Here is a 26,996-nt window from a genome sequence, read left to right on the forward strand (position 1 = left end):
ATCAGACTGTTGTGATCCATAGTTTTCATTGGCTAATTTTTTTAGAAGTAGATGGTCAGGCCTTTCTTCCTAGTCTGCCTTTGTCATTATATGGCATTCTTTCCTACGACTCTGTCTCTTCTCCTTTTATAAGTACACCAGTCATAAAGAGGTCATAAACCTGTTGGTGTCAAGTCAATTCTTACTTATAGCGACCCTATAGGACAGACTAGAACTGCCCCATAGGGTTTCCTAGGTGTGGCTAGTGGATTCAAACTGCTAACCTTTTGGTTAGCAGCCAGGCATTTAACCACGGCGCCACCAGGGCTTCATAAAGAGATCATAGACTTACCCTAATGATCTCATCTTAACTAATTACATCTGCAACAACCCTGTTTCCAAACAAGGTGACATCCATAGGTACTGGGCGTTAGGACTTGAACATGTCTTTTGGGGGGACACAGTTCAACCCACAACTGTTGGGTTTTCCTCTGCTTCGGGAGTCCTTGCATCAGTCCAGCCCATGTGCAAGGAGACAAGATCCACGTGGGGCAGCCCAGGTGCTGTCATGGCTTTAAAAACCCTGTGCGCCACAGGAGCTGTTATCTCTTGTAACAACTCCATTGGTGCAACTTCCAGGGCTCCTGCAATGGACATGCCTGTTACAAGAGTCACCACACTCAGGGAAGCCCAAGGTAAGGTGTCCCATCAGGTATTTATAGTAGTTCATTTATAGTTCCTCTCATCCAAGTACAGTTTACCAGTCAAGGGGCATTTTTATCATAAGCAACATAATTTAGTAGCATGTAGCATGTTGATGCATACCCTGTTTGTTTCCAGGGAAACAACTGAGATATTAATTGAAGGTCAGACTGTCATGCAGAAGGGGAAGGGTTCTGTTAACCCTTGGTTCACAGTGGGAACTTTTGGCTGTTTTACATAGAAACCAGGACTGTTCTAGAATATGAGCGACATGCTATGGTGTTAGATCTGGAATTTGGCTTCTAAGGAGTTTGGGTATGGAAGGTGTAAGAAATTTGCTAAGGAATCAATACCTTGTCAACAGGTCAGAGACACAGCCTAAGCCAGTGAAATTGTTTGGCATCCCTGCTGATTACTGAAAATGCAGTGATGGTGTCTCCCAGGTAACTGGGCTGAGCTATCCTCCCCCCACCCCCCCCAAAAAAGCAGGCTGGATTTATGAGGAAAGATAAAAATGGTTCCGCTCTATACAGTGTAAAAATGTATGCAGGTGACATGCCTAAAGGAAAACAGGCAGAGCCCAGAGCACCTGTACTCCTTCAATAGATATTAATGATATCATATTATTGACACCTACAGTCTATCATCAGGCACATGTCACAACCTCCTCCCTTGTCCGTAGACATCAGTGTAATGATATCTCTCCTGAATCTTGAATTCTTTATGGCCAGCAAGACTTGCAGCATACAGACAAGGCAAGGTGTCACATTCTCTTCAGTGGGGAGTGCTAGGAACCTGGAAACTCGGCCCACATTTTGGGTTCCTTTATTTTTCCCCTTTGGAAAAGCAGGAAAGCTCAATCCCAGAAGAGTGGATAATGGAAAACCAGGGTTAAAGTGCCTTAGGACCCTGGGCCAGAATGCTCACATGGGGTCTGAGTGCTGCCCGGTTTGCAGAAGCCCGTGTGCCCCAGGGTCAGGCCAAATTCCTGGGAAAGCACAACTGCCAAGTGCGGAAATTTGCCTTTGGTTCCACTCACTTCCCTTCTCAGGGCCTCCCACCTTCTGTCTGGGGCTCCTCCTCCACCTCCCGTTAGGCTCACTTCCTGTGTTCACCAAGGGTTGTGTTTTCTTACTGAGCTGTCTCTGTATCCAGGATAAACTAATTCTAGGAGGGATTGCAGGAAGAATTGCATTTTAATAGGAGTCTCACCTGAGTGAGAAACCCTTAAGAGCCAAAGAGACTGAGTCTCTAACAGTGAAAAAGTTGGGGTGTGGCAGAGAGGAGGGGAAAAGAGAGTTGAAAGAAAGACAGGAGAAGGTGAGATCAGTCCCTGGTCAGGCCACACAGAGACACAGGAAGACACCAGTGGATAACCCCAAGGGATAACCCCAGAGGGTGCACGGACCTCTGAGTCCTGTGTGCGAGGCAGGCGGTGGCACCCACAAGGCTCTGAGTGTGTGTGAAGCTGGAGGCAGTGGGAGGGGGGAGGGCGCCTCTGGGCCTGTCTGTGCAGTGCCACGAGGTTGCCCGGAGGGCACATGTCCAGGTGGGCTGGGCTGTGGGCGTGTTTGTGTACAAGCTACAGGTGTAATTCCCATCATGCCGTGGTGATTCCACAGTAAGAGCAGCCTAGTGCAATTTTAAATCCATGCTTTTCACCTATTTTGTGCTGTAAGTTAAGACGTTTGAGAAGTATATGCAATAGGTTATGCTCATTATGTGGATTTTCAAAATCAGCCATGTATGTGGAAACCCTGGTGGTGTAGTGGCTAGGTGCTACGGCTGCTAACCAAAGGGTCGGCAGTTGAAATCCGCCAGGTGCTCCTTGGAAACTCTATGGGGCAGCTCTACTCTGTCCTATAGGGTCACTATGAGTTGGAATTGACTCGACGGCACTGGGTTTTTGGCCATGTATGTAGCACCTAACAAAACATTTTCATATCCACCATCTTATTTGAATCTCCCTATTGCTCTAAGGTTTAAATAGTACAAATCGTTACCACCATTTTATAGATGAAGAAACTTGGGTTCCGACCAATAATATCACTTGCCAAAGTTTATCCAGCAAAGCTGTACTGGAAACCAAACCTCCTGATTTGAATTCTCTGTTCTTTCTCCTCTAATGCACAGAAAATTTTATTTTGGAATTGAGTGCACACCAGGTTTCCAAGACATAAGATTTGACAGCAAGGAGATTGTCAGGGCTCTCTAGGGCCCAAGTTTTTATGGATGGAAGCTACAGTATACAAGCAAGTACAGGGGTTACAAGTGATATTGGGTTGTGCACATCTAGGCAAAGAAAATCCACTGGTTGCCTTCTGTCTTCTTAATAAGCTCATCAGAGCTGAATAGGAACAATTTTAATACCAATGTAATCTATAATTAGAGACAGTATAAAATACTAACAATAGATGGTAAGGTGGTTTGAAAGTTAAAATGCTAAATCACATGCCACTGCTAAATTTGGCAAATGAAGGAAAATAAATACAAGATCCTTATTTAATATCTTTGCTCCCTGAAATAGTTTATGCCTCATTAAAAACGGGAAGGAACAGTAATAACCTTTTAGCTATCCTCATCTTTAAATGAAAAAGGGAAACAAGGTTTCTGTTTATTTAATTTGCATTTAAATAGATTCCTTTAACATTTACTATATATTAAGAACCAGATTTGTATATTTCTAACTGAATTTTAGCCAGCATAAAAAATTACTTAGCTTAGTGAAAAACAAAACATGAAGGAAAAAAAATTCAAGGAGCTCACACATAACATCTATCTTCTTAATGAGACAAAACTATGTTGGTTTGGAAACAAAGAAACAGTGCTGTTACTTAGACATGAACTTTCCCCTCGGAGGCACTTGGCTGCTATATTGCGTTTCGTTGCGCCCACCATTTGTAGCTTCTTGTGACAGCAGGGGGAGGAAAGCAGTTCAAGAAGTTGAAGCCACTATGGAGATACTTTCTTCAGTTTTTTGGGTTCTTTTTCCCCCCATTAGATCTTTGGGTCAGTGTAGTTCACATGTCTTCCAGGAAGCCAAATTCAAATAGATAAAGTGATGAAATGTCCTGGCTGGAAGGGAGCTTAGAAAGGGTCAGCTTGTCTGGAGATTAGCAACCCCAGAGCCTGCGGCCAACTTGTTTGTTCATTCCTTGGTTCACTCATTCATTCATTCAGTCACTGAATAAGTATTTATCGAGAGAAGTGGAGCTGTTTGAATCAGCGGTTCCTGGGTACCTGTGTGCACTCCAGCCTGTTGGGGCAGGCAGCGGAGGGGAGAGGAGGAGGTTGGGTATTGGAAGAGTGGACTGCTCTGGGTGAGGAACAGAACCGTACGCTATTGGAGCACCACAGTGCCCTGGCGGTTGCCCTTTGTGGGCTACCTATCTTGCTGAGCCCAGGTAGAGGAGGTCCTACAGCCACAGGACCAAGAGGCAGGGCAGTGTCCCAAAAGCCTGGCATAATAGACAGTTGGTCAATGTGGCATTGGGTAGAATAAATGCATTTCTAGGCCCCAAGCTTCTGAACCTATTTCTCCATCTGTAAAATGGGTATAATAATAACACCTTGTGGGGCTATTTTGAGGAAAAAGTGAAATGATATGTGTGAATGGACATGTTGAGCTCTGAAGCACCAAACAAATGTCAGCTGAGGAATAAGAAGCTACCTTTCACTGGCTATAAAACAATGCCAGATTTCGTAGTAAGATTCTTTTATTCAGAGTGTTGGCAATGAAAGTTGTAGCAATGACTATACCTGAATTGAATCTCTTGTAAATCAAAATGCTTACCTCCGTTCTGGAAACTTGCCCACGGTCTAACGGGGAGCTAGTGACAGAGCCAGCCTGGAACCAGTTTAGTCCTCCTCATTCACATGACTGCACACACACACACACACACACACACTCACACACACTTGCACCTCTCTCTCTGCAGTCAGTTCCACAGAACGCAACAGAAACCACTGTGATCCTTGCAGACAGCCAGGCTGGCAAGGAAGAGGATTACATACAAGCAGGCTGCAGACTCAGGCCCGGAGATGTGTGGTGCTTGTCCCTTAGGAAAGGACCCTCTTGGAGAGACCTTGGTTCTTAAAACAATGTGGAACAACCTCGTCCCCAGCGCAGGTCCTCTTCTCTCTGCTGAGACATGTGTCATCTCTTTGGAGCTCTACCTCCAGTGGAAGCCAAGCTTTCCCAGGGTGCCCCTGGCCACCAGAGAGCAGCTCCTTTGCTCCAAACATGGAACATGGAATCGGGCTGAACGGCATGGGTGCAGACCTGGGTCTGTGAGAAACCAACTCAACAGGTGTTCCCCCAACACTCTCAGCTCTCACCTGTCTTTTAACTCCCTGTTGTTATTGCCTTCCCCCGTCATTGGCCCGCAGTCAGCAATCCTTGCTCTGTGGTCCAGCAGGGACCTGGTGTGGAGCAATCTAATCATTCTGGAGCTAGCACACAGATCAGCGGCCTATTTGCATATCTAAATAGTCATTGAACAGAATACAGGGAAGGTCACTTTTCGGCCACTGGTATAGCTAAGAAAGTATACAAAGTGAGGGCTTTTTATCACAAGTTCCATTCCAAGGACTTCAGGCGTTTCAGATTTTCATTAACTTTATTGACTGTTTTGTCAATAAGGAAAAGAGATGAGAAATTATTTTAAAATGTGGTTGGGAGGCAAAGATTTAAAGATATACAAAATTAGAGAATGACACTCTTGTAAACTCCTGGGGTGCCTGTCTTCTTTCCCCACTTGTCTTTCATAACAATTATTTTTAAAGCAGCAGCAGCCCGGACCTAGCGCCTGCGATGAGGGCTTGCTGTAGCTGGGGACACACAGCGCAGATATTGACCCGGGAACCCGCAGCCTGAAACAAACACTTGAAAATGAAGAACAACAGTTTCGCCTCTTCTGTGGGAAGATACACGCCACATTTGTTGTCCCTGCGGATAAAGGGAAGCACGGATAATTCAAAAGACAATCGTCTCCCAGTCATGCACGATGTTTGCCTTGGGAAGATGTTTTTGCACTTACGTCTGAGTAGTTACAGCCCTGATGTCTCTCTTCTGACCTCCAGACACGTAAATCCAACTGCCTACAGGACACCTCTGCTTGAAACCCTCATAAACCTCTCAAATTCAGTACATCTAAAACAGAACCTCCCATCTCCCCACACTCACCCAAGCTTCCTATCCTCCTCTTTAGAAACCACCTGGGGTGACACTTTTTTTTTTTTTTTTTTTTACAAGGGCCCAAGGGGCCATGCCAGAAACCTAGCTCTTCTCCCGAGTTTTTCCGACACTCCCCTCCCAAACAGCTGTGAGTCCTCAGTTCTGCTCCTTAGTAGCCTTCAAATCCACCCACGTCTCAGTTTCCACTACCACTCCTTTAATCCAGGTTTCCAGGTTCTTTCCATCACTCACCAGGATTGCTGTAACAGCCTCCTAACCAGTCTCTCTGCCTTGTCTTTCCCTCCCTCATCACATCTCACAGTGTTATCAAATTTCACGTCACACTTCACTAAAAAATAGTTGCCATTCAGTCTGACTCAATGACCCTATAGGACAGAGCAGAGCGGCCCCATAGGGCTTCCAAGGCTGTAATCTTTACAGAAGCAGACTACACATCTTTCTCCCTCAGAGCAGCTGGTAGGTTTGAACCACCGACCTTTTGGTTAGTAGCTGAATGCTTAACCACTGAGCCACCAGGGCTCCTTCGCACTTTACTACTCAGCTTTAAACCCTCCACTGACTCCTCCATGCAGCTGACAGCGTACACAGAGTTCAGGTTTCCTGAAGGGAGCATTGGTGGTTCCGTGGTAGAATTTTTGCCTTTCATGCAGGAGACCTGAGTTCAATTTCCAGCCAACGTACCTCAGGTGTGGCCACCACCCGTCTGTCAGTGGAGGCTTGCCTGCTGCTATGATGCTGAACAGGTTTCAGTGGAGCTTCCAGACTAAGATGGACTAGGAGGAAGGGCCTGGTGATCTGCTTCTGAAAATGAGCCTATTAAAACCCTTTGGGTCACAAAACCTGTGGCTGATTCTGTTGTGCCTGGGGTCACCATGAGTCGGAATGGACTCTACGGCAAGGATTTTTTTTTTTAAGTTCCCTGAAGCCTACATATGGCTCTCCATGGCTGGCCTTCCCCAATTCCCTCCCCAGCCACATTTCTCCGTAATGTTGGGCTCCAGGAACATTGCTAAGGCACTTTCAATACCCTTGTCGCCCAAGGCCGTCCAACAGCTCTGTCCCTTCGCTCATCCCCCTTTGCCTGAAGGTCCCATCCCACTCATCCTCACCTGACTAATTCTACATGTGTCAAGGCTCAACACAGGTGTCACCTGCTCTGTTCTTCTCTGTTCTCATTCCATCAAGGGTAACTTCCCTCTGTTCCAATATCCCATATTGGCCTCTCATGGCTTTTATGCACATTATATGCCAAGATGTATTAAAGTTGTATCTGAGTCTATGTCTGCCTTCCACACTGGCCTTTTAGCCACATTTTAGTCATTTTTGCCTCTTTATTGCCTTGGGGATGCCTGACATGTAGCCGGTGTTCTAGAAGTGTTGGTCGAATGTGACTGAAAAAGTAAATTCACTCTTCCACTTAAAGGGAAGAGTCCCTAGGTGGTCCAAATGGTTAACAGCTCAGCTTCTAACTGAAAGGTTGCCAGTTTGAATCTATCCAAAGGAACCTCAGAAGGAAAGTCTGGCAATCTGTTTCTAAGAAATCAGCCATTGAAAACCCTATGGAGCACAGTTCTACTCTGACACATGGGGTTACCGTGAGTCGAAATCTACTGGTGGTATTTAAAGGGAAATAATGGAATAAGGCTGTGGGCCCTGCCTCTTGGAGCAGCTTCTCAGCCTACTCCATGCTCTACTCTTTCCTCAGCCCCTCCCAAGTTATAGAACTTTGTTATGGACTGAATTTTTATCCCCCCAAAATACGTGTTTTAATTCCTAAACCCTGTACCTGTGGATGTATGTAATCTCATTTGAGAATGGAACTTTCTTTGTTATGTTAATGAGACTGTATCAGTGTAGAGTGTGGTAAGCCAATCACCTCTGAGATATAAAAAGAACAGATAAGGTATAGAGAAAAAATAGAGAAGCAAGCACAAATGGAGGGGAAGATACACGCCACATGAAAATCACCAAGGAGCCGAGGAACAGGCTCTGAAAAGGGACAAGGACTTTCCCTCAGAGGCTACAGAGAGAGAAAGCCTGTCCCTAGAGCTGGCGCCCTGAATTTGGACTTCTAGTCTCCTAAACTGTGAGAAAATAAATTTCTGTTCATTGAAGCCACCCATTTGTGGTATTTCTGCTATAGCAGCACTAGATAACTAAGACAAGCATCAACCCCAAGTAGAGCAGCCTTCTTCTCCAAAGGTACCATTGCACACCTTTCTGGCTCTATCACTTGACTTCTCTGGACAGAAAATCCAACTTAAAATGGCTTGAGTAATAAAGAGGGTTTCTTTATTACTAAAGAGGCAGAGTGCAGATCCCTCAAGGATCAATGACTGGCTCTGCCTGTTTCCCTGCAGTTGCCTTGGCCCCACCCTCTCTGCCTATTGGCTTCCCTCTAGTCTACCAGAAGAAAGGCTACAGCAGTTTGAGGCACAGGGCCACACCTAAGAGTGTCAGATGGAGAGAAGCCATATATAAAGAACTAGATTTTTTTTTTTTCTTTTTCAGAAGCTTCTAGCAAACTTCATGTTTTATTGTACTGAATTGCATCTCATTTCCATTTCTGAGCCAATATTATTGGCCAGGAAATGTCGTGGACTGACTGGTTTACGTTTGGGGTACTGAGGGGGGAATAACCTATAGAGTGATAAATCTCTCCCTTGTTTTTTTTGTTGGTGAGGTCCTGGTCAACTGCCCTTGAAGCACATCGCTCGCCTGGAGGAAGGGTGAATACGTATATGAAAACCTGGGTACAGAGTTAGCAGGAAAATCTCAATGCCCAATGGACTAGCACCAGGTGGTACTTGTTGTTGTTAGCTGTTTCAAGTCAGCCCCTAACTTGTGGCAGCCTTATGCACAATGAAATGAAATGCTACCGGGTCTTGGGCCATCCCCACGAATGGTTGCCTCATAGCAAAACATAAGCCTCCACTGACAGACCTGGGATGGCTGTCCATGAATTGCATTCGCCAGGAATCAAACCCTGGTCTCCCACATAAAGGGAAGGTGAAAATTCTACCACTGAACAACCAATGCCCTCAGGCAGTACTTAATCTGCCCTTGAAATCTTCCTCTTCCGGGTCTCTATGGGTTATAGCAGAACCCGTGCAATTGTGTGAGGTTGTGGAGTTACAAGATAAGTTGATTCAATTCAGAGTTAATCAACCAATGTGTGTGTATTGGGCAGTGTGTAAGTGGAACGGGGCATGTAAGGATGAATGCCACGGCCTTGTCCTTGAGTCTCCTTAGGCCCAAGTGGGCCTAGCTGCTTCCTTTTTACTGCCACAACCTGGCCTGTGGCTTCCAACAGGGGTTCCTCTCCTCTACTGGAATGCCGGAGAATGGACCGAGCTTCCCAGCTTGTCCCCTCAGCACCTGTCTCTAAAGCAACTCTGGGGCCTTTTTTGAGTCTTTCTAAAAGATTTTACAAAGGGGAAGTAGCTAGGAATAGTAAACAGCTTCCCGCCCCATCTCCTTGGTCTCCTCACCCATTTTTTCCTTTTCCCTTAGGTTCTGTAGAGAAGCGTAGAGGCTGATGGTGGGTCCTTATCTAAAAGTGAGGGCTCTTCTGAGAAGCCATGCTGGGGTCCTCACTGACTCAAGATGATAGCTGGTTCTCATGGGCACCAGCAGGAGGGCTTTTGTGTTCTCCGGTAACTCTGCAAGTTTTGCCCTGTTGGTCCCATGGCCCTTCTGATTTCTCTGCACTGTCTTGTTTCCTCTAGATGTTTGACTGGATAAGCCACAACAAGGAGTTATTCCTCCAGAGCCACACGGAGATCGGAGTCAGCTACCAGCATGCCCTAGACCTCCAGACGCAGCACAACCACTTTGCCATGAACTCCATGGTGAGCAGCGGGGGGCTGTTCTCAGCACTGCCTCTGGGGGGCAGGACAGTGGTGAGGGGAGGGAACCAGGGGAGAGGTTGAGGATCTGCAGAAAACTGATTTTCAGGCTGAGTAAAAATGAAGAACTTCGATCACACGGACCTTTAATGTTCTATTTGCCAGGGTGGGAAGTATGCAGGACATGTGGCCAGTCAGCTGTTCCTGCTGCAGATTTTGATCCCATTTCTGTTGGCAGACCCAGTTTTACACCATGAAAGGAATGTGCTTGGGGTCGTAGGAGGCTTTAGCTCAGTTTGTGACTAGAAGGGACAGTCACCAGTTGTACTCAATTGACTTAACCAACATTTTTCGGTTAACTGTGAGTCATTAATTTGGGCTAGTGAAGAGCCTCAAGCTGTAGCACACTGGAAATGATTAAGTGACTTGGGGATGTCTAGACTGGAGAAGAGGAGGCTTAAGGGACACATGATTGCTGCCTTTAAATATTTGAAGGCCATGTTGGAGAAAAGAGAGAAGAATAGTCATTGTAGGAGGCAGAACTGTCCAGGGCATGAGAGTTCGAGGGGGAGGCAGGACATGGCTCAATAAAATGGGATACAGTAGGAGTTACTGAGTTCCTGTGATGGAGAGTGTTCAAGCAGATGCTGAAGGGCCCCTTTTAGGAAATCAGGGATATTTGCTAACCGTTTGGCCATAACGAATTTACTTTTCCCCAGTGTGCTTCAGTTTCTTCAGCTGTAAGATGGAAATAATTATGTCATAGGGTTGTTGGTGAGGGTTGAAGAAGTTAATGTTTGTAAATCAGTTGGAACTATGTCTGGCACATAGTAAGTCACCAGCAAATACGGGTAATATGATAATGATGGTTATGTAGGAGTCTAGTCCAGATGACACCTGGGACCTCTCATAGACCTAACCCTTTGGGATACTATTTTTTCTGTGTGGTTGCCCCAAGACTTTATTTCAGAATCCTGTCTGCTTCTTGAACCCATTATATTCCAAACACCTACAGCCTAAGGGTGCCTCACCACACTCTTATCTCTCCCCTCTGCCAGCTCTTCCTAGTTGCACTACTGGTCAGGAAAAGTAGCTCTACCATTCTTCACGTGCCTGTGTATCTGAAAACCAGACACCTTGCCATTTCTGCTGGTGATGCTGGGCGAGTTCAGCTTCCCCTTAAGTGGAAGCACAGATGACTTCTCCAGAGAAGTCTTTGATCTCACAGGTTGAAAATGTATTGATGCTTCTCTTCACAGTGATCTTGAGTTCACATGAACTTTGGAGTTTTATTTTGGTGAGGAGAGACAGTGATTGGGGGTCTGCATGCACCTGGAATCATTATTTCAACTCCCAGTCATCGAATACCTACTATGTACCAGATACTTTACCTAGGTTATTTCTAATCCTTCCAACAACCTGCAAATTTTGTTTTACATTTTATGCTGAGGTAAAATTTGCCTGTGGTGTAACACACATATCTTAGGTGTACAGTTTGTTGAGTTTGATAAATACATACACCCATGTAACCACCAACCTAATCAAGATATAGAACATTTCTGTCAACCAAGAGAGTTCCCTCTTGTCCCTTCCAGTCAATTGCCAACATCCATTAGTAACCACTGTTCTGATTACTATCATTGTAGATTAGTTTTGTCTGTTCTTGAATTTTTGAGAAGTGTAATCATTCATCATATACTGTTTGGTGTCTGATTCTTTCACGCACATGTTTTCAAGCTTCATCTATTTTATTGTGTCCATCAGTAGTTTCTTTTTTCTTTTATTGCTGAGTAGTATTGTATGAATATACCACAATCGTTTATTCATTTTCCTCTTGATAAACTCTTGGGTTTTTCATTTGGGGGCAATTTTAAATGAAGTTCCTTTGAGTATGCCTGTACAAGTCTAACTAAATCAGAAATTGTGGGAATTGGGCCCAGAAATCTGTGATTTAACAGACCCTCCAGGTGACTCTGATGCAGCCTAACATTTGAGAACCACAGGCCTATTGTAAAGCCAGCTTACACATGTGAAACACAAATAACAATTCTCTTCTATCTCAATCACCATCATCATCCTTGTCCTCATTAACATTCACTGAGGTCTTGGTATATGCCTGGTCCTCTTATGTTATGTAATAACATAATGCTTCATATTCATTATGTCACTGAATCATCCAACAACTTTATAATGGAGATATGATTATTTTCCACATTTTAAGATGTGGAAACTGAGGCCCAGGGATATTAAGCAACTTGTAGGAAGTGCTGTGTGCATTCAGAGAAAGGAGGTGTGTGGGTTAGGGAGTTTGGAGGGAATGGAATTCTATGCAGGAAATGAGCCCTGAGGGTTGTATAGGATTTGGCTGGTGAGGGGTGGGAATGCCAGTCAGAAAAAAGACTTCGAGATAGAAATGAGCATGGTATTCCTTGGGGGCCAGTGAAGTGATGGTCTTACGGGAACAGTGGGCTTGTGTTGAGGACCAGTGGCTTGGGTGTGGCAGACAGTGGTTTTGATAGAAACCAGAGTGTCCTGGGGAAACTGCCCTAACCCTGTCATGGGATACCCCAGTCCTAATAAAACAGCAAATCTTCCGGGAAGGATCACCCTGCTTTCTAATACTATTTCTAAAGGCTTCTCCTTGAAGAGGGCCCTGCCTGTGTATCTGGGAGCAGTTGGACTGATCCTTTAATCCAAAGAGGGTGGTGCTAACCAAATAAGACTAACTAGTGGTTTTTATCTCCAGCCCCTGAGGGGGCCATAGTCCTTCCTCATGGAGAACCAACCTACTGCTGCTTGCCTCTAATTTGAACCCAGACTTACCTCACCCCAAGGGAGCAAATAAGGATCGGATGGAACAGAGAAGGCAGTGGTGCTTGTCCAGCCAGCTCTGATCTGAGGAAGCAGGTGACAGGCTTCATTAGGACAGTCAGTGGGAAGGTGGGAGATGAGCAGAGGGAGAGGCCACACACACCTGCCTTATCTACTTCCCTTACTCTGAAATCTTCCTCATCCATCCTCAAGTCTCCTTGTCCTCGAGAATCGTGAGATCTCCTTGCCAATTTGGCCACATCTGTAGTCTCATTTCTAACAAAAATCTTGGACTACCCAACTTCTACCTGTTTGATGGTGCCTTTTTGCTCACCCCTGTAGTACAATTCATCTCCCCTGTAATACCATTCATCTCATCCCTCCCTCACCTTACCTGAGTTCTCACCATTCCTGCCCACCGTTGCTCACTGGAGAGAATGCAGCCAGAGTCCAAAGTCAGCAGCCCTGACGTAGGAGCTGTGGGGCTAAGGGAGCCTCCATGGGAATATCCTCAAACTGGGGGAGAAGAAAAAGAATAGGAGCTTGTGGAAGAGATAGAATGTGTGGGGAAAGCATTGGAAGAACATAGACATGGAGGATCACAGAAGCCAGGGAGGAAGAAAATTTTGTTTTCTATCAGGCTTTTAAAGATACACCCCTACATTAAATTGCTTGCTGATTCTAGAATCTTGATCTCATTCCATAATTTCATTTATTTTTCAAGTGACATTTCACCCTGTTAAGAAATGGCCTTGGGTGGGTGTTGTCAATGGGCCAAAGGCATAGGCAGGGAAAAGGCAAAAAGAAAATCATAGAATTGGATGAGTAGAAAAAGAATGGGTAGTGAGGAAGAAGGAATACAGAGGAGAAACAATTCGTGAGATAGGAGTTTCTGGAGGCAGCAGTCACTTCAGGTTTCATTCAAGGTTTCTGGACCAGCAGATGTTGTGTGAGTCCAGTCAAGTAATTGGGCAGGAAAATGTCTGACCTCTTAAAAAATACAATATGCCCATTCATGTATCACCCATCCATGTAGCAAGCAGTTATTGAACCTGTGCTATGCACTAGAGTTAAGTCAATAAAAAAGGAAGAGTTCTGACCTCCAGCTGTTCAGTGTCCATTTAGGGAGATAGGAACCCAGACAATCACAGTGCAGCTTGTCATGTACAATGATAGAGTATGCTGGGTTAACTAAGAACTTCTAAATCTCGGTGCTGTAAAACAACACAGCTGTATTTCATGCTTCTACCACATGCCTGTCACTGATTGTGGGGAGCTCTGCTCATTATAATCACTCAGGGGCCCAAGCCAATGGGTTGTTATTGTTGTGTGCCATCAAGCTGACTCTGACTCATAGCAACCCTATAGGTCATAGTAGAACCACCCCGTAAGGTTTCCAAGGTTGTTATCTTTACGGAAGCAGACTGCCACCTTTCTCCCACCGAGTGGCTAGTGGGTTCAAAGTGCCGACCTTTCAGTTAGTAGATGGATACTTAACCCTTGCTCCACCATTTCAGATGTGGTCAGTTGCCTCGCCAGAGGAAGTACGCAGGCAAGCACATACTGGCTCTGAAACCTCCTACCTAGAAAGACACATGTCACTCTCACATTTCATTGGCCAGTCACAAGGCCATACCTAGCTCTAAGTGAGCTGGGAAGTGCAGCTCCACCAAGTGTTGGAGTGGAGAGAGCAGGGTACCCGTCAGCAGCCCTAATGCCTAGCCCAGGGATGTGAGGTAGAGATGGAACCCATGAGATTTACACAGAAAGATAATTCTGGCTGCAGAAGAGAAGGTTTGGGGACCAGGCAGGGAAATTATCAACGTTGATTGTGTTATCTGTTTTGGCCACAGCACAGTCTTGTGTCTTCATGTAAATGTAAAGACTCATTTTATTCCAACTAGTCTCCTATAGTTATGTCTCATCCCTGGCTCATTCAGTCACACAGGGGCAAAGGAGCAAAGCAATTGATCACAGGTGATTAAGAACGTGAACACAAATCTAGTCAAGTTTGATTATCTATGTGCCTTGTGGATTTCCCCTGGTAAATTTTACAAATTCTGTGCCAGAACATTCTTGTGACCCAACCACCCGGCCCTAAGGCAAACAAACTCGTTTTAATAAGAGGTAAAGACAAATGTAATTAGAGAGGTAAGACTGCCTCTAAGCCCCACGTAACAATGACCTACAAAGCTAACTAGAAGAGCCTTTGGCTTTGAATTACCTGCACCGCTGCTCTTCTCTGTTAATATGGATAACTGAGAGTTAATGGCACATCAGAAATCTTTCTTTGACAAATTTACTTTTGAAGTCTCCATTTTTAGGACAAAAATGAGGAAGGAAACTTACTGAAGGGAACCATCTTCAGGAGCTGGGAGAGAGAAGAAAAGATTTAATACATGACAGCCAATGAGCGTGTTCCAGCCCATCTTGCAGTCTCTTGTCGTCTTGGGCATGCACTGTACTCAGAGGCTTATTTGGCCTCATGAGGCTGGACCTTCTCTCTGGCTGGGGTGAGGAAAGGGAAATCCCAGGGTTGTTTGATCAAGTTGCCTGGGCACCTGTGCTTTATAAACATGGCTTAGTGCCCTTGTTAACCAGGGGGAATACAGTTCAGCATCCCAAACAGTGGCAAGGAGGGAATTACAGGCTCCTTTCCTCTGGCCTAAAACGAGCCTTGGTGGTGCAGTGGTTAAAGCACTCGGCTGCTAACCAAAAGTCAGTGGGTCAAACCCAGCAGCTGCTCTGCGGGAGAAAGATGTGGCAGTCTGTTTTCATGAAGATTTAGTCTTGGAAACCCTATGGGGCAGTTGTACTCTGTTTATATAGGGTCTCCATGAGCCGGAATTGACTTCACGGTAGTGGGTTTGGTTTCCCCTGCCCTGAGTGATGGATGCTGCTGCCAAGGAACAGATGAATGCAAGTGGCTACTGCTGGAGCCCAGAGACTATAGGAACAATCAGTTACTCAGGGCAAGTGGGAATGTGAATTGTTGTGTAAATTCGTGGAGGCATTTCTGTACACACGAATGTAGACGTAGTGTAGTTTGTTTCAGACTAAGGAGTGTTCTTATGTATTGAATCCTATATTACCATGGAAAGAGACCAGTCATTTCTTATTTTCAGGGAAGTCACAGATCCCTTGGAAATCTAATTAAGGTTCTGGGTCCTCTCTCCAGAAAAATGTATATATGAACAAAATTTTTTATACAATTCCAAGGGATTTAGGGAATCCTAAAGCCTGTCAATCAAGCCTGTCAATCAACCCCCTAGTTTAAGACCCCAGGAAACTCATGACTTTTTTATTCACTCTTTCAACAAATAATTGAGGGTCACATTATGCTGGTTGATAGGCAGATGGTATTGATGGTTGGTCATGTCCCTGGAGACTCCAGTGAAGAGACAGATGCTCAGTATACATCCTCACACATAAATATTACAAACTAATAAGTTTTGTGTTGAAAGAATAAGGGGTGCTATGCCAGGGTGTAACAAAAGGGCCTGATTTTGATGACGGGTCAGGTACATTTTTCAGTCAGTAATCAACATTGACCTAATTATCATTGCTCCTTCACTGATAGAAATTATGATCTATGAATTAACTCTACAATGTGCCAAAGAACTTATAATTTAAAGAAGCCTAGGTACATTGTTTTGTAAACAAAAATGATCAACTTATAATTCAGCTGTTTTGTAAGTTTTTGTGTGTGTGTCTAGTTTTTATACACTGATTAAAGACCCAGCTCCAGCTGAGGTGACCAGTAGCAAGAAATCATTGCATATTATTAAATCATGGAAGAAAAATCATAAATTTCCTAAGTTTTATTTTTTATGGTTTTCATTGCCCTGCTGAGTATGGTAAATGGGCAACTTTGAAAGAAAAAGGTTAAAATTGGTTGATCTTTGGCTTTTTGTCATGTTTTTTTTTTACAACTGTTACTGGTCTTTTAACCTTCAATAGAAATAATAACAATAATAACAACGCACCTGCTAAACCCAGTAGGCAAATATTCTTTGGCTTCTTACAGTTCCTTAGAAAGCCAGGTTTCCTGAGCTCTCTGGAGTCCTTTTCTTTATTAATTCTGCCTTCTGTTATGAAAGCTTTTCTCATGAATTCTCCTTCACCTGAGTGTGGCCCTCTCTTCTGATGAAAGTGTGGGCAGATGGAAGTGAGGTCGGATTGTAATATGCAACAGAACAGTTAAGTAGCTGTCCATGTTCTAGTTCTTCATGAGAAAGAGTCTCAAGACTGGAGAAACCCTGAGATTATAGCCCCTGGACACCATTACAGCTCAGTAATGAAGTCACTCCTGAGGTTTACCTTTCAGCCAAAGATTAGACAGGCCCGTAAAACAAAATCAGACTAAATGGGCACACCAGTCCAGAGGCAAGGACAAGAAGGCAGGAGGGGACAGGAAAACTGGTAATGGGCAACCCAAGGTGGAGAAGGGGAGAGTGTTGACATGTGGGGTTGGCAACCAAAGTCACAAAGCAATATGTGTATTAATTGTTTAATGAGAAACTAGTTTTCTCTGTAAACCTTATCTAAAGTACAAAAAAAAAAAAAAGACAGTTGCAGGAGTACATAAAAACATAACAAGTCCCTTTTTACAATTTTAATTAGTTCTTTGAGAAAAAAATAAATTGCTAATAGTTTCTGTGGAGAGTTTTTAACATATGAAGTGGCATTCATTTTCTATTATTATAACTGTGAAGATTTCCATTAGTGGTAACAATGTGCAGCTGGGTGGTAGGACTCCTCTCTGTAGCTCATGTGATAGCTCACTGCTTTAGTCCTATTAATTCTCCCAGTAGAGTCACATTTTGACACTTGATGGTGTGCAGATAGACCAATTGCAGCAGAGCCTGTGATGCTCTATCTTCGATTTGAGGGAAGGTTACAAATGGTAACACCAAGGAAAAGTCAGATCTGGTACAAGAGAAATAAAGGTCCTGAGGCAGGTAGTCTCCTGGCTACAATCTTATATGCCTTCCTCTCGGGTCTTCTGTCATCTTTGATTCTTGGCAGTCCCAGAAACAGGATTCTGCAGCACTCCCCCACCTTCAAAAAAGCAGTGCTTCCTCTAATGACAGTATTTCTCACTTTGGTGAAAAACACACAGTGTTTGATCCTGCCATAGCTGCAATGCTCCTTACAAAAAAAAAAAAAAAAAAAAACTGTTGCTATCGAGTCGATTTTGACTCATAGGACCCCTATAGGGCGGAGTAGAACTGCCCCCATAGGGTTTCCAAGGAGCAGCTGGTGGATTCAAACTGCTGACCTATTGGTTACCAGCCGATCTCTTAACCGCTGCAATGCCCCATAGGCAAACATAAAATCTGTTAATAAATAGATTGATAATAAATGAAGAGGTTGCTCTCATCTGGTATTGTTAGTCTTTTTAGTACGTTTTTCTCCCCAAAGAATTGTGTAAGTAGTTTGTTTAACATGCAAATTTCTTTTTGGCTTCCACCCCAGTCTTAGGAAATCATAAAATCTGGGAGTGAGGCTCCAAGCATCTGCATTTTTACAAGGTCCTTGGTGAATAATATGCATATTAAAGTTAGAGAACTCTTGTTCTGTGGATATCTATACGTATAAAATAATCACTCCCTCAAATAAACCATCACAAGTTGAGAAGGACAGTCCACTTACGGCACAATTGTATGAGGAGCTCTGCAGACCTGCTGCCCAGGACACTGGTAAAAATTATTTTTAAAACCATTTAAAATCTCTGGAAGTGGTCCTAAGGGCACATAGCCAATGAAGAAACATTTATTCAAGAAAATCTACGAAAAGTCAGTAAGAACAGTGAGAGTCTGTGCTTGAACCGAGACTTGCTCCCTCCCTTCCCCTTCCTAGCTCAGTGAGACAGAAACTCCACTCCAAATGGATGCAGCCGTGCACACAGGCCCCTCTATCCACCAAGCTCCCAGTCAGAAGGTGACCTTCCCAGAAGGGACAGGATATCAGCATTTTGAATCCTACCTCCAGCTACCTGTTGCTGAGGTTAAGTTCCAGGAAAATGCAGCCAAAAGGTGATAGTTCCCATCTTCCTCCCAGCCCCTACTCATGGGACAGAGGCTCCTTCAAAGGAGCTTTAATCTGATTGGATCAATCTATGGAGAAATTTATGCCTCAGGGCATTGTTGAAACAATAGAGCAATCAGCTAGAAATTAGTAAAGCTAACAGCTGGGTGTGGTCAGGGAAAGAGACAGTCAAAGAGAGCCCTGCCAAAACCGTTGTCATCTTTGGGTGTCTGTGGGATCTACTCCCAAGACTGTATTGCCTGAGAAGTAGAATCAGAGCTTCACATTGCAGGCAGATTAAGTGTGCGTGTGTGTGTATGTGGCGGGGGCGGGGGGCAATAAGCTTCACTAAAATAATGCAGCCAGTCACTAAACAAATAAGGAAGAGAAAAAATACTTGAAGAAATAATGACTGAAACTTCCCAAATTATTGAAAAGTGTTAATCTACACATCCAGCAAACTCAGTGAACTCCAAGTGGGATAAACATAAAGAGATCCACAAACAGACATATGCTAGTAAAAATGCCAAAAGTGAAAGACAAGGAGAAAATCTTGAAAGAAGAATGAGGAGAAATAACTCATCACTTAACATGGAACGCCTAATAAGATTAACGACTGACTTCTTAGTGGAAACAATGGAGGGTAGAAGATAATGTGGTCACGTATTCGAAGTGCTCAAAGAAACAAACTGTCAACCAGGAATCCTGTATCCAGTAAAACCATCTTTCAAAAATGAAGGAAAAATACATTCCCAGATAAACAAATCAGAGATAATTTGTTGCTAGCAGACCCACCTCACAAGAAAAGCTAAAGGAATGTCTTCAGGCTAAAAGCAAGTGATGCCAAACAGTAATTAGAACTCACATGAAAAAACAAAGGGCACCAGTAAAGGTAATTACGTAACTATAAAAGACAGGATAAATGAGGTTTATTCTCCTTCCTGACTTAAAAAGCAATTATATAAAACAATATGCATATATGGTATCGAGCCTATAACATATAGAAATATAATATGTTTGTCAATAACAAGGAAACTCTGGTAGTGTACTGGTTAAGTGCTACATCTTCTAACCTAAAAGGTCAGCAGTTCAAATCCACCAGGCACTCCATGGACACTCTATGGGGCAGTTCTACTCTGTCCTATAGGGTCGGCATAAGTTAGAATTGACTTAATGGCAACCGGTTTTTCAATGGGTCAATAACAACACAAAGGAGGTGGGTAGGAACATAGTTGGATTGGGCTAAGGAAATGACTCTAGGTGATAATGTGAATCTACAGAAACAAAGAGACCCAGAAATGATAAATAAGATTAATACACCAAAAGCTATAAATATGTACTTAATCTTCTTTCTTCTCCTAGCTTCTTTAAAAGATAAAATTATATAAACTGATAACTATAACAATGTAATGTTGGTTTGTAACATTCATAGATGTAATATGTGTAATAATAGTATCACAAAATAGAGAAAATTATATAGGACTAATGTTTCCAAGGAGCCCTGGTGGCACCGTGGTTAAGCGTTCGGTTGCTAACCAAAAGGTTGGCAGTTTGAATCCACCAGCTGCTCCCTGGAAACCCTATGGAGCAGTTCTCTGTCCTATAGGGTCGCTATGATTCAGAATCAACTCATTGGCAATGGGTTTAATGTTTCTGTATCTCACTGGAGTTAAATTAGTATAAATTTGAAGCTGATTCTGATGTATTAAGGAATGTAACTGTATATGGTAAGCCCTAGAGCAACCACTAAGGAAATAACCCCCAAAATATAGTTTAAAAATTATTAAAGTAAGTAGCATGCTACATTAGAAAATATTCACATAATATGAAAGAAAGCAGTAAAAGAGGAATAGAAGAATAAAAAAGACACACAACATATAGAAAACGAAAGTAAAATGGCAGACGTAATCCAACTATATCAACAATGACATTAAACGTGAAGAGAATTAAACAATCCAGTTACAAGGCAGAAATTGTCAGACTGGATTAAAAAAAACCTACAAGATCCCACTATACTCTGTCTACAGAAGATACTTTAGATACAAACATACAAAAAGATGCAGAGATACAAATAGATGGGAAAAGATCTACCATGTGAACAGGAACCACAAGAAAGCTGGGGCGGCTATACTAATATTAGGGGAAAAAAAAAAGACTTTAAAACAGAACAAACAGAAAAAAGGTACTAGAGATAAAGATATTTTACAATAAAAGGGCCAATCTGTCAAAAAGATGGAGCAGTGATATAAGAATTGTAAACATATATGAACTTAAAAAGAGAGCACCAAAATACATAAAGGAAAAACTGACAGAAATGAAGAGAGAAATAGGAAATCAAAAATAATAGTTGGATGCTGTCATGGATTGAATTGTGTCCCCCCAGAATATGTATCAACTTGGTTAGGCCATGATTCCCAGTATTGTGTGCTGGTCCTCCATTTTGTGAATTTCCTATGTGTTATAAATCATAATCTCTGCCTGTGGTTAAAGAGGATTAGGGTGGAATGTAAAACCCTTGCTCAGGTCACATCCCTGATCCAATGTAAAGGGAGTTTTCTTGGGGTGTGGCCTGCACTGCCTTATATCTTACAAGAGATGAAAGGGAAGCAAGCAGAGAGTGGGGACTCATCCCACCAAGAAAGCAGTGCTGGGAGCAGAACCTGGAGTTCTCGTGCAGAGAAACTCCTAGTCCAGGGGAGGACTGATGCCAAGGACCTTCCTCCAGAGCTGACAGAGAAAGCCTTCCTCTGGAGCTGACGCCCTGAATTTGGACTTTTAGCCAAATAGATGGTGAGAAAATAAACTTATGTGTGTTAAAGCCATACACTTGTGGTATTTCTCTTATAGCAGCCTTAGATAACTAAGACAGATGCTGAGTGAAGTCAGTCAGTCACAGAAGGGCAAATATTGTAAGTTCCCACTTATATGAAGTATCTAGAATAGGCATGTGTACACAGAGCAAAGTTTATTAGTGGTTACCAGAGGTGGGAGGCAGGGAGGGGGAAAAGGGGACTCCTTGCTTAGAGGATTTTAATAATAGTAATAGTTGGAGACTTCAATACCCCATTTTCAATAATATAGAAAAACTAGTCAGAAAAGGAACAAAGACACAGACTTAAACAACACTATAAACCAACTAGACCTAACAGACATCTGTAGAACACACTACCCAACAATGGCGGAATATACATTCTTCTTAAGCACAGTTGGAACATTCTCCAGGATAGACTATATGCCAGGCCATAAAACAAACCTCAATAAAAATTTAAAAGGATGGAAATAATACAAAGTATGTTCTTCAACCTCAACGTAATGAAATTAGAGATTAATACAAAAAGAGATTTGGGAAAACTCACAAGTATGTGGAAATCAAACAATATAGTCCTAAATAACTAGTAACTCAGAGAAGAAATCAAAAGGGAAATTAGAAAATACTTTGGGATGAATGAAAATGATGACATATACCAAAATGTATGGGATGCAACTAAAGCAGTGCTTAGAGGGAAATTTGTAGTTGTTATTGTCTATATTAAAAAAGAGGAAGGATCTCAAATTAATAATCTAATTTTCTACCTTAAGACACTAGAAAAAGAAGAGCAAACTAAATATAAAGTAAGCAGAAGGAAGGAAATAATAGAGTAGAAATTAATGAAACAAAGAATATAAAAACAGTAGATAAAATCAATAAAATTAAAAGCTGGTTATTTGAAAGAATTGGCAAAATTGAAAGACCTTTAGCTAAATGACAAAGGGGTGGGATGGGGCTGCAGAGAAGACTCAAATTACCAGGATCAGAAATAAAAAGAGGGCATTACTATTGACCTTACAGAAATAGGATTATGAAGGAATCTATGAACAATTGTATGCCAATAAATTAGTAGCTTAGATGAAATGGACAAATTCGTAGAAAGACACAAACTACCTAAAGACACTCAAGAAGAAACAAACAATCTGAGTAGACCTATGACAAGTAGAGAGATTGTATTAGAAAAAAATTTTTTTTAATCTACCCACAAAGAAAAGCCTAGGCCCAGATGACTTCACTGCTGAATTGTATCAAACATTGAAAGAAGAATTAATACCAAGTCTTTACAAACTCATCCAAAAAAAAATAGAAGAAGTGGGAACATTTTTCAACCCATTCTATGAGGCCAGTATTACCCTGGAACCAAAACTACACAAAAGATATCAGAAGAAAAGCGAAGTATAGACCAATATCTCTTATGAATATGGACGCAGAAGTCATCGACGAAATTGTAGCAAATTTAACTCAGAACATATAGAAAAAATTATACACCAGGATGAAGTAGAGTTTATCCCAAGAATGTAAGGTTGGTGTAACATTCCAAAATCAATTAATGCAGCACACCATATAGATAGAATAATTAAAACAAAATAAAACAAAACACATGATCATCTCGATAGATGCATGGAAATCATTTGATAAAATCAAGTACTCTTTCATGATAAAAACACTCAGTGAACTAGGAATAGAGGGCATGTCTACAACCTGTCTCAAAGGGCATCGATGAAAAACCTACAGCTAACATTATACCTAACAGTGAAAGACTGGATACGTTCCCCCTAAGATCAGATATAAGATAGGTGTCCGTTTTCACTACTTCTATTCAATATTGTACCGGAAGTTCTAGTTAGGGCAGTTATGCAGGAAAAGGAAGTAAAAGGCATCCATCTGGCATGATCTTGTATATGGAAAATACTAAAAAATCCACTAAAAAACTGTTGGAACTAACAGATGAATTCAGCAAGGTTGAAGGTTACGAGATCAGTATATGAACAATCTCAATGTAAAATTAAGAAAACAATTCAACTTATAGTAGTATCAAAAATAGTACCATACTTAGAAATAAATTTAACAAAAGAAGTTCAAAATATGTTCTCTGACAACTACAAAACATTGTTAAAAGAAATTAATGAAGATCTAAATAAATGGAAAAACATCTTATTTTCATGGATCAAAAGAATTAATATTGTTAACTCACCAAATTGCTCTACAGATTCAGTGTAATCCTTATCAGAATACCATATGGATTCTTTCTAGGAATTGACAAGGTGATTTTAAAATTCATATGGAATTGCAAAGGACAGTCTTGAAAAAGAAGAACAAAGTAGGACACACACTTTGTGATTTTAAAACCGTAGTGGTTAAGAATTCAGTTGCTAACCAAAAGGTGGGCAGTTGAAATCCACCAGGCACTCCTTGAAGACCCTATGGGGCAGTTCTGCTCTGTCCTATAGGGTTGCAATGATTCGGAATCAACTCAACGGCACCGGTTTGGTTTTTGTTATACAGCAACAGTAGTCAAAACAGTATGGTGCTGATACAAAGACAGACGTATAGATCAATTAAATAGAATTGAGAGATCAAAAATAAACTCACGTGTGTATGTTGCTGTTGTTAGGTGCCATCCAGCTGGTTCTGACTAATATTGACCCCATGTACAACAGAACCAAACATTACCCGGTCCTGTGCCGTCTTCACAATCGTTATCCATAAGCCCATTGTTGCAGCCACTGTGTCAATTCATCTCATTGAAGGTCTTCCTTTTTCACTGACTCTCTACCAAGCATGATGTCCTTCTGTAGAGACTGATCCCTCCTGATAACATGTCCAAAATATGTGACGCATGTGGGTAGTCTTACCATCCTTGCCTCTAAGGAGCATCCTGGCTGTACCTCTTCCAAGACAAATTTATTCGCTCTTTTGGCAGTCCGTGATATATTCAATATTCTTTGCCAACACCATAATTCAAAGGCATCAATTCTTCTTCAGTCTTCCTTATTCACTGTCCAGCTCTTGCATGTATATGAGGTGATTGAAAACACCCGTAGCTTGGGTGAAGCGCACCTTAGTCTTCAAGGTGATATCTTTGCTTTTTAACACTTTAACAGTGGATGAATGGATAAACAAAATGTGGTATATCCACACAATGGAATATTACTCAGCCATGAAAAGAAATTAAATACTGATCCATGCTGCAACATGGATGGACATTGGAAAACATTATGCTATATAAAAGCCGGTCACCAAAGCCGCATATTATATGATTCCGTTTACATGAAAATCCAGAATAGGCAAATCTATGGAGTCGCAAAGTAGATGAGTTGTTACTTAAGGCTGAAGGGGTTGAGGAGTATAGGGCAAAAACTAGTTAAGGATTTCTTTTTGAGGTGATGAAAATGTTCTAAATTTGACTGTGATGATGGTTGCTCATATCTGTATACTAAATATGAATATACTAAAAACCATTGAATTGTACACTTAAATGGGAGAGTTGTATGATATGTGAATTATATCTCAATAAAGCAGTTAAAAATGGAAACAGACAGACAGCTGGAGAGTCTTTTGTGAGTGGCCTCCCACTAGCTTTAAGGTACAACCTTCTTTATGGTTAAAGAGAATGATCATGACAGAGTGTGGACACCAACCCTGGTGGCATTAGCAAAGCGAGGTAGGAATGTCTGTATGTGCCTCTCAGCAGTCACTCATTTTTGTGTTCAACAAACTTTCACTGTTTGTATTCTCTGTCCCCTTTCCTAGATACTGAGAAACCAAACACAAAGCTGTCTTGAAGAATCTTACAATTTCGCCATTCTCAATTTCATGTGCCTAATTCAAAGAGAACTTTTGCCCACTGGAGTATAAACTCCTGAGGACAGGGCTTTGTCTATTTCATTCACAGCTGTAGCTCCTGAACCTATAACAATGCTTGGCACCTAGAAGGTGCCTAATAAATGCTCATTGAATAAGTAAGGAATTAAGCATTCCACAACGTCTGCCACCAGCCTTGAGCAGACTGGGCAGCAAGGACTCAACCTTTGAGGGAGCTTGATAGGCCGTGACTCCAGCAGAAGCTCAACAACCACCAGTTAGAAGGTGAATAAGAGCAATGGTTGCCATCAGGGTGGGACCTGGGAACCAGGATGCTTACAAGTGTCCCCCAGATGATGCACACTAAAGTCCACTGGACTAGATGATCTTTCAAGTTCCAGTAACCCTGAGGGTCTTTGTTTCTAAGAGTCTAAGCCTAAAGATGGAAACAAAGGTGCTAAAAAGTGACACTCCCTGACAAAAATAAATGTGATCTGGTGTTTGCTGTTAACACTGGGGTTCCCAAGACAGGCCTTCTAGGGAAACCTGTACTTGTGAAGTACTGGATATAATCAAGTTAAACAGATTATAGTGTTTGTATCTCCACGAACAGCCTTGTGGGTGGAATTTCTTCTTCCAAGCTAGTAGGAGGATGGAGTTTATTTCCTGATCAGCTCAGGATCCATGTATGACCCTTGCCCTTGGCACCATTGAGCTTTTAAAAATACCACATCCGGGACCTACCCCTAGATTCTGATTTAACTGTACTGGGGTAGAAGCCCTAGGAATTTGTACAATTTTAACATTCAGATTGAGAATCACTGGTCTAGGATGAGGACAGTAAGCCCACTGACATTAGCCCTGGGGTCAAATTCTAAAGCTACCAAATAATTAAGCCTGTACAATTGGAGGATGAGGACTTGCCTCCAATGTCAGGGTCCCAGGGATACAGAGTGTCTGTTTTTACTCTTCTCCTTGCCCTCCACCCCCAACCTCACCAGATGCCCCATTTACCTTCGCCCTCAGGTCTTTAATCAGCCGTATTTGGTAATTGGTTCCTATTCAAACAAGAAACATAGGGAAGCTCCTTGGATTAGGAAAAGGCTTTCTCAGTACCACTCTCGTGCACAATGCTGGCTTCCCTTAAAAAAAAAAAAACTTTTTTTTTTTTTGTACTGCCTAATCACCTGGCCTGGGTCCATTCTGAAAGTCTTCTCTGAGCTGACCCTCAGGGCTTGGCTGGCTGCTCAGATTTCTGACTTGTGGCTGACACTGGCCTGGTCAGGTTTCTCTCTTGGATGCTCACCCCACTCCCAGCCCTAGGTTTGCCTCCTCTTCTCCCTTACTCCTGGCTCTCTGGTCACAGACCTGGTACCTCTTTTCTTGTTTCAGTCCCCTGCTGTCTGGGGATCTCTGTCAGCATGTTCCTTGCCTTCAGGCTGTTTGCCGTGCACTCTTGATATTTACCCTGAGTTTATGCACACACGTACACATCCTTATATATAGCCTTTGTCTGCTCTCTGCCAGGTCTACAGCTGCCAAGGAGTTAATTTGTCTGAAATTCAGCCAAAGCTGACTCATTCCTCTTCTTTGAGGTCCCCTGGAGCCAAAGAAAGGCACGAAATGGTCCATGAAGCCTAGCGTGTCAGATGAGATAATGTACACGAAAGGGCTTAAACTGTAAAGCACAAGACAAGTATGAAGTGTTGATAATAATAAGCAGCAGCCTTGCTGCATATGTCATTCTGGGGCATGGGTGGTGGCAGGCCAGGAGTGCCAGGTGAGAGACTGAGACTGGTCAAGGACATACCGGCAA

At 42.6% G+C, this 26,996-nt stretch overlaps 1 protein-coding gene across 21 annotated transcripts in view; it reads left to right on the plus strand.

Moving 5' to 3' along the window:
- Nucleotides 1-26,996, plus strand: part of KALRN (kalirin RhoGEF kinase) — a 792,110-nt gene that overhangs the window by 295,096 nt on the left and 470,018 nt on the right. For all 21 annotated transcript variants that reach the window (XM_049878536.1, XM_049878496.1, XM_049878604.1 and 18 more), the window contains one exon: nt 9,607-9,729. In XM_049878536.1, the coding sequence (XP_049734493.1) occupies nt 9,607-9,729 (123 nt within the window). The remainder of the gene's footprint in view (nt 1-9,606; nt 9,730-26,996) is intronic.

The sequence above is a fragment of the Elephas maximus genome, chromosome 1, assembly GCF_024166365.1.
Source record: "Elephas maximus indicus isolate mEleMax1 chromosome 1, mEleMax1 primary haplotype, whole genome shotgun sequence".
Taxonomy (NCBI): domain Eukaryota; kingdom Metazoa; phylum Chordata; class Mammalia; order Proboscidea; family Elephantidae; genus Elephas; species Elephas maximus.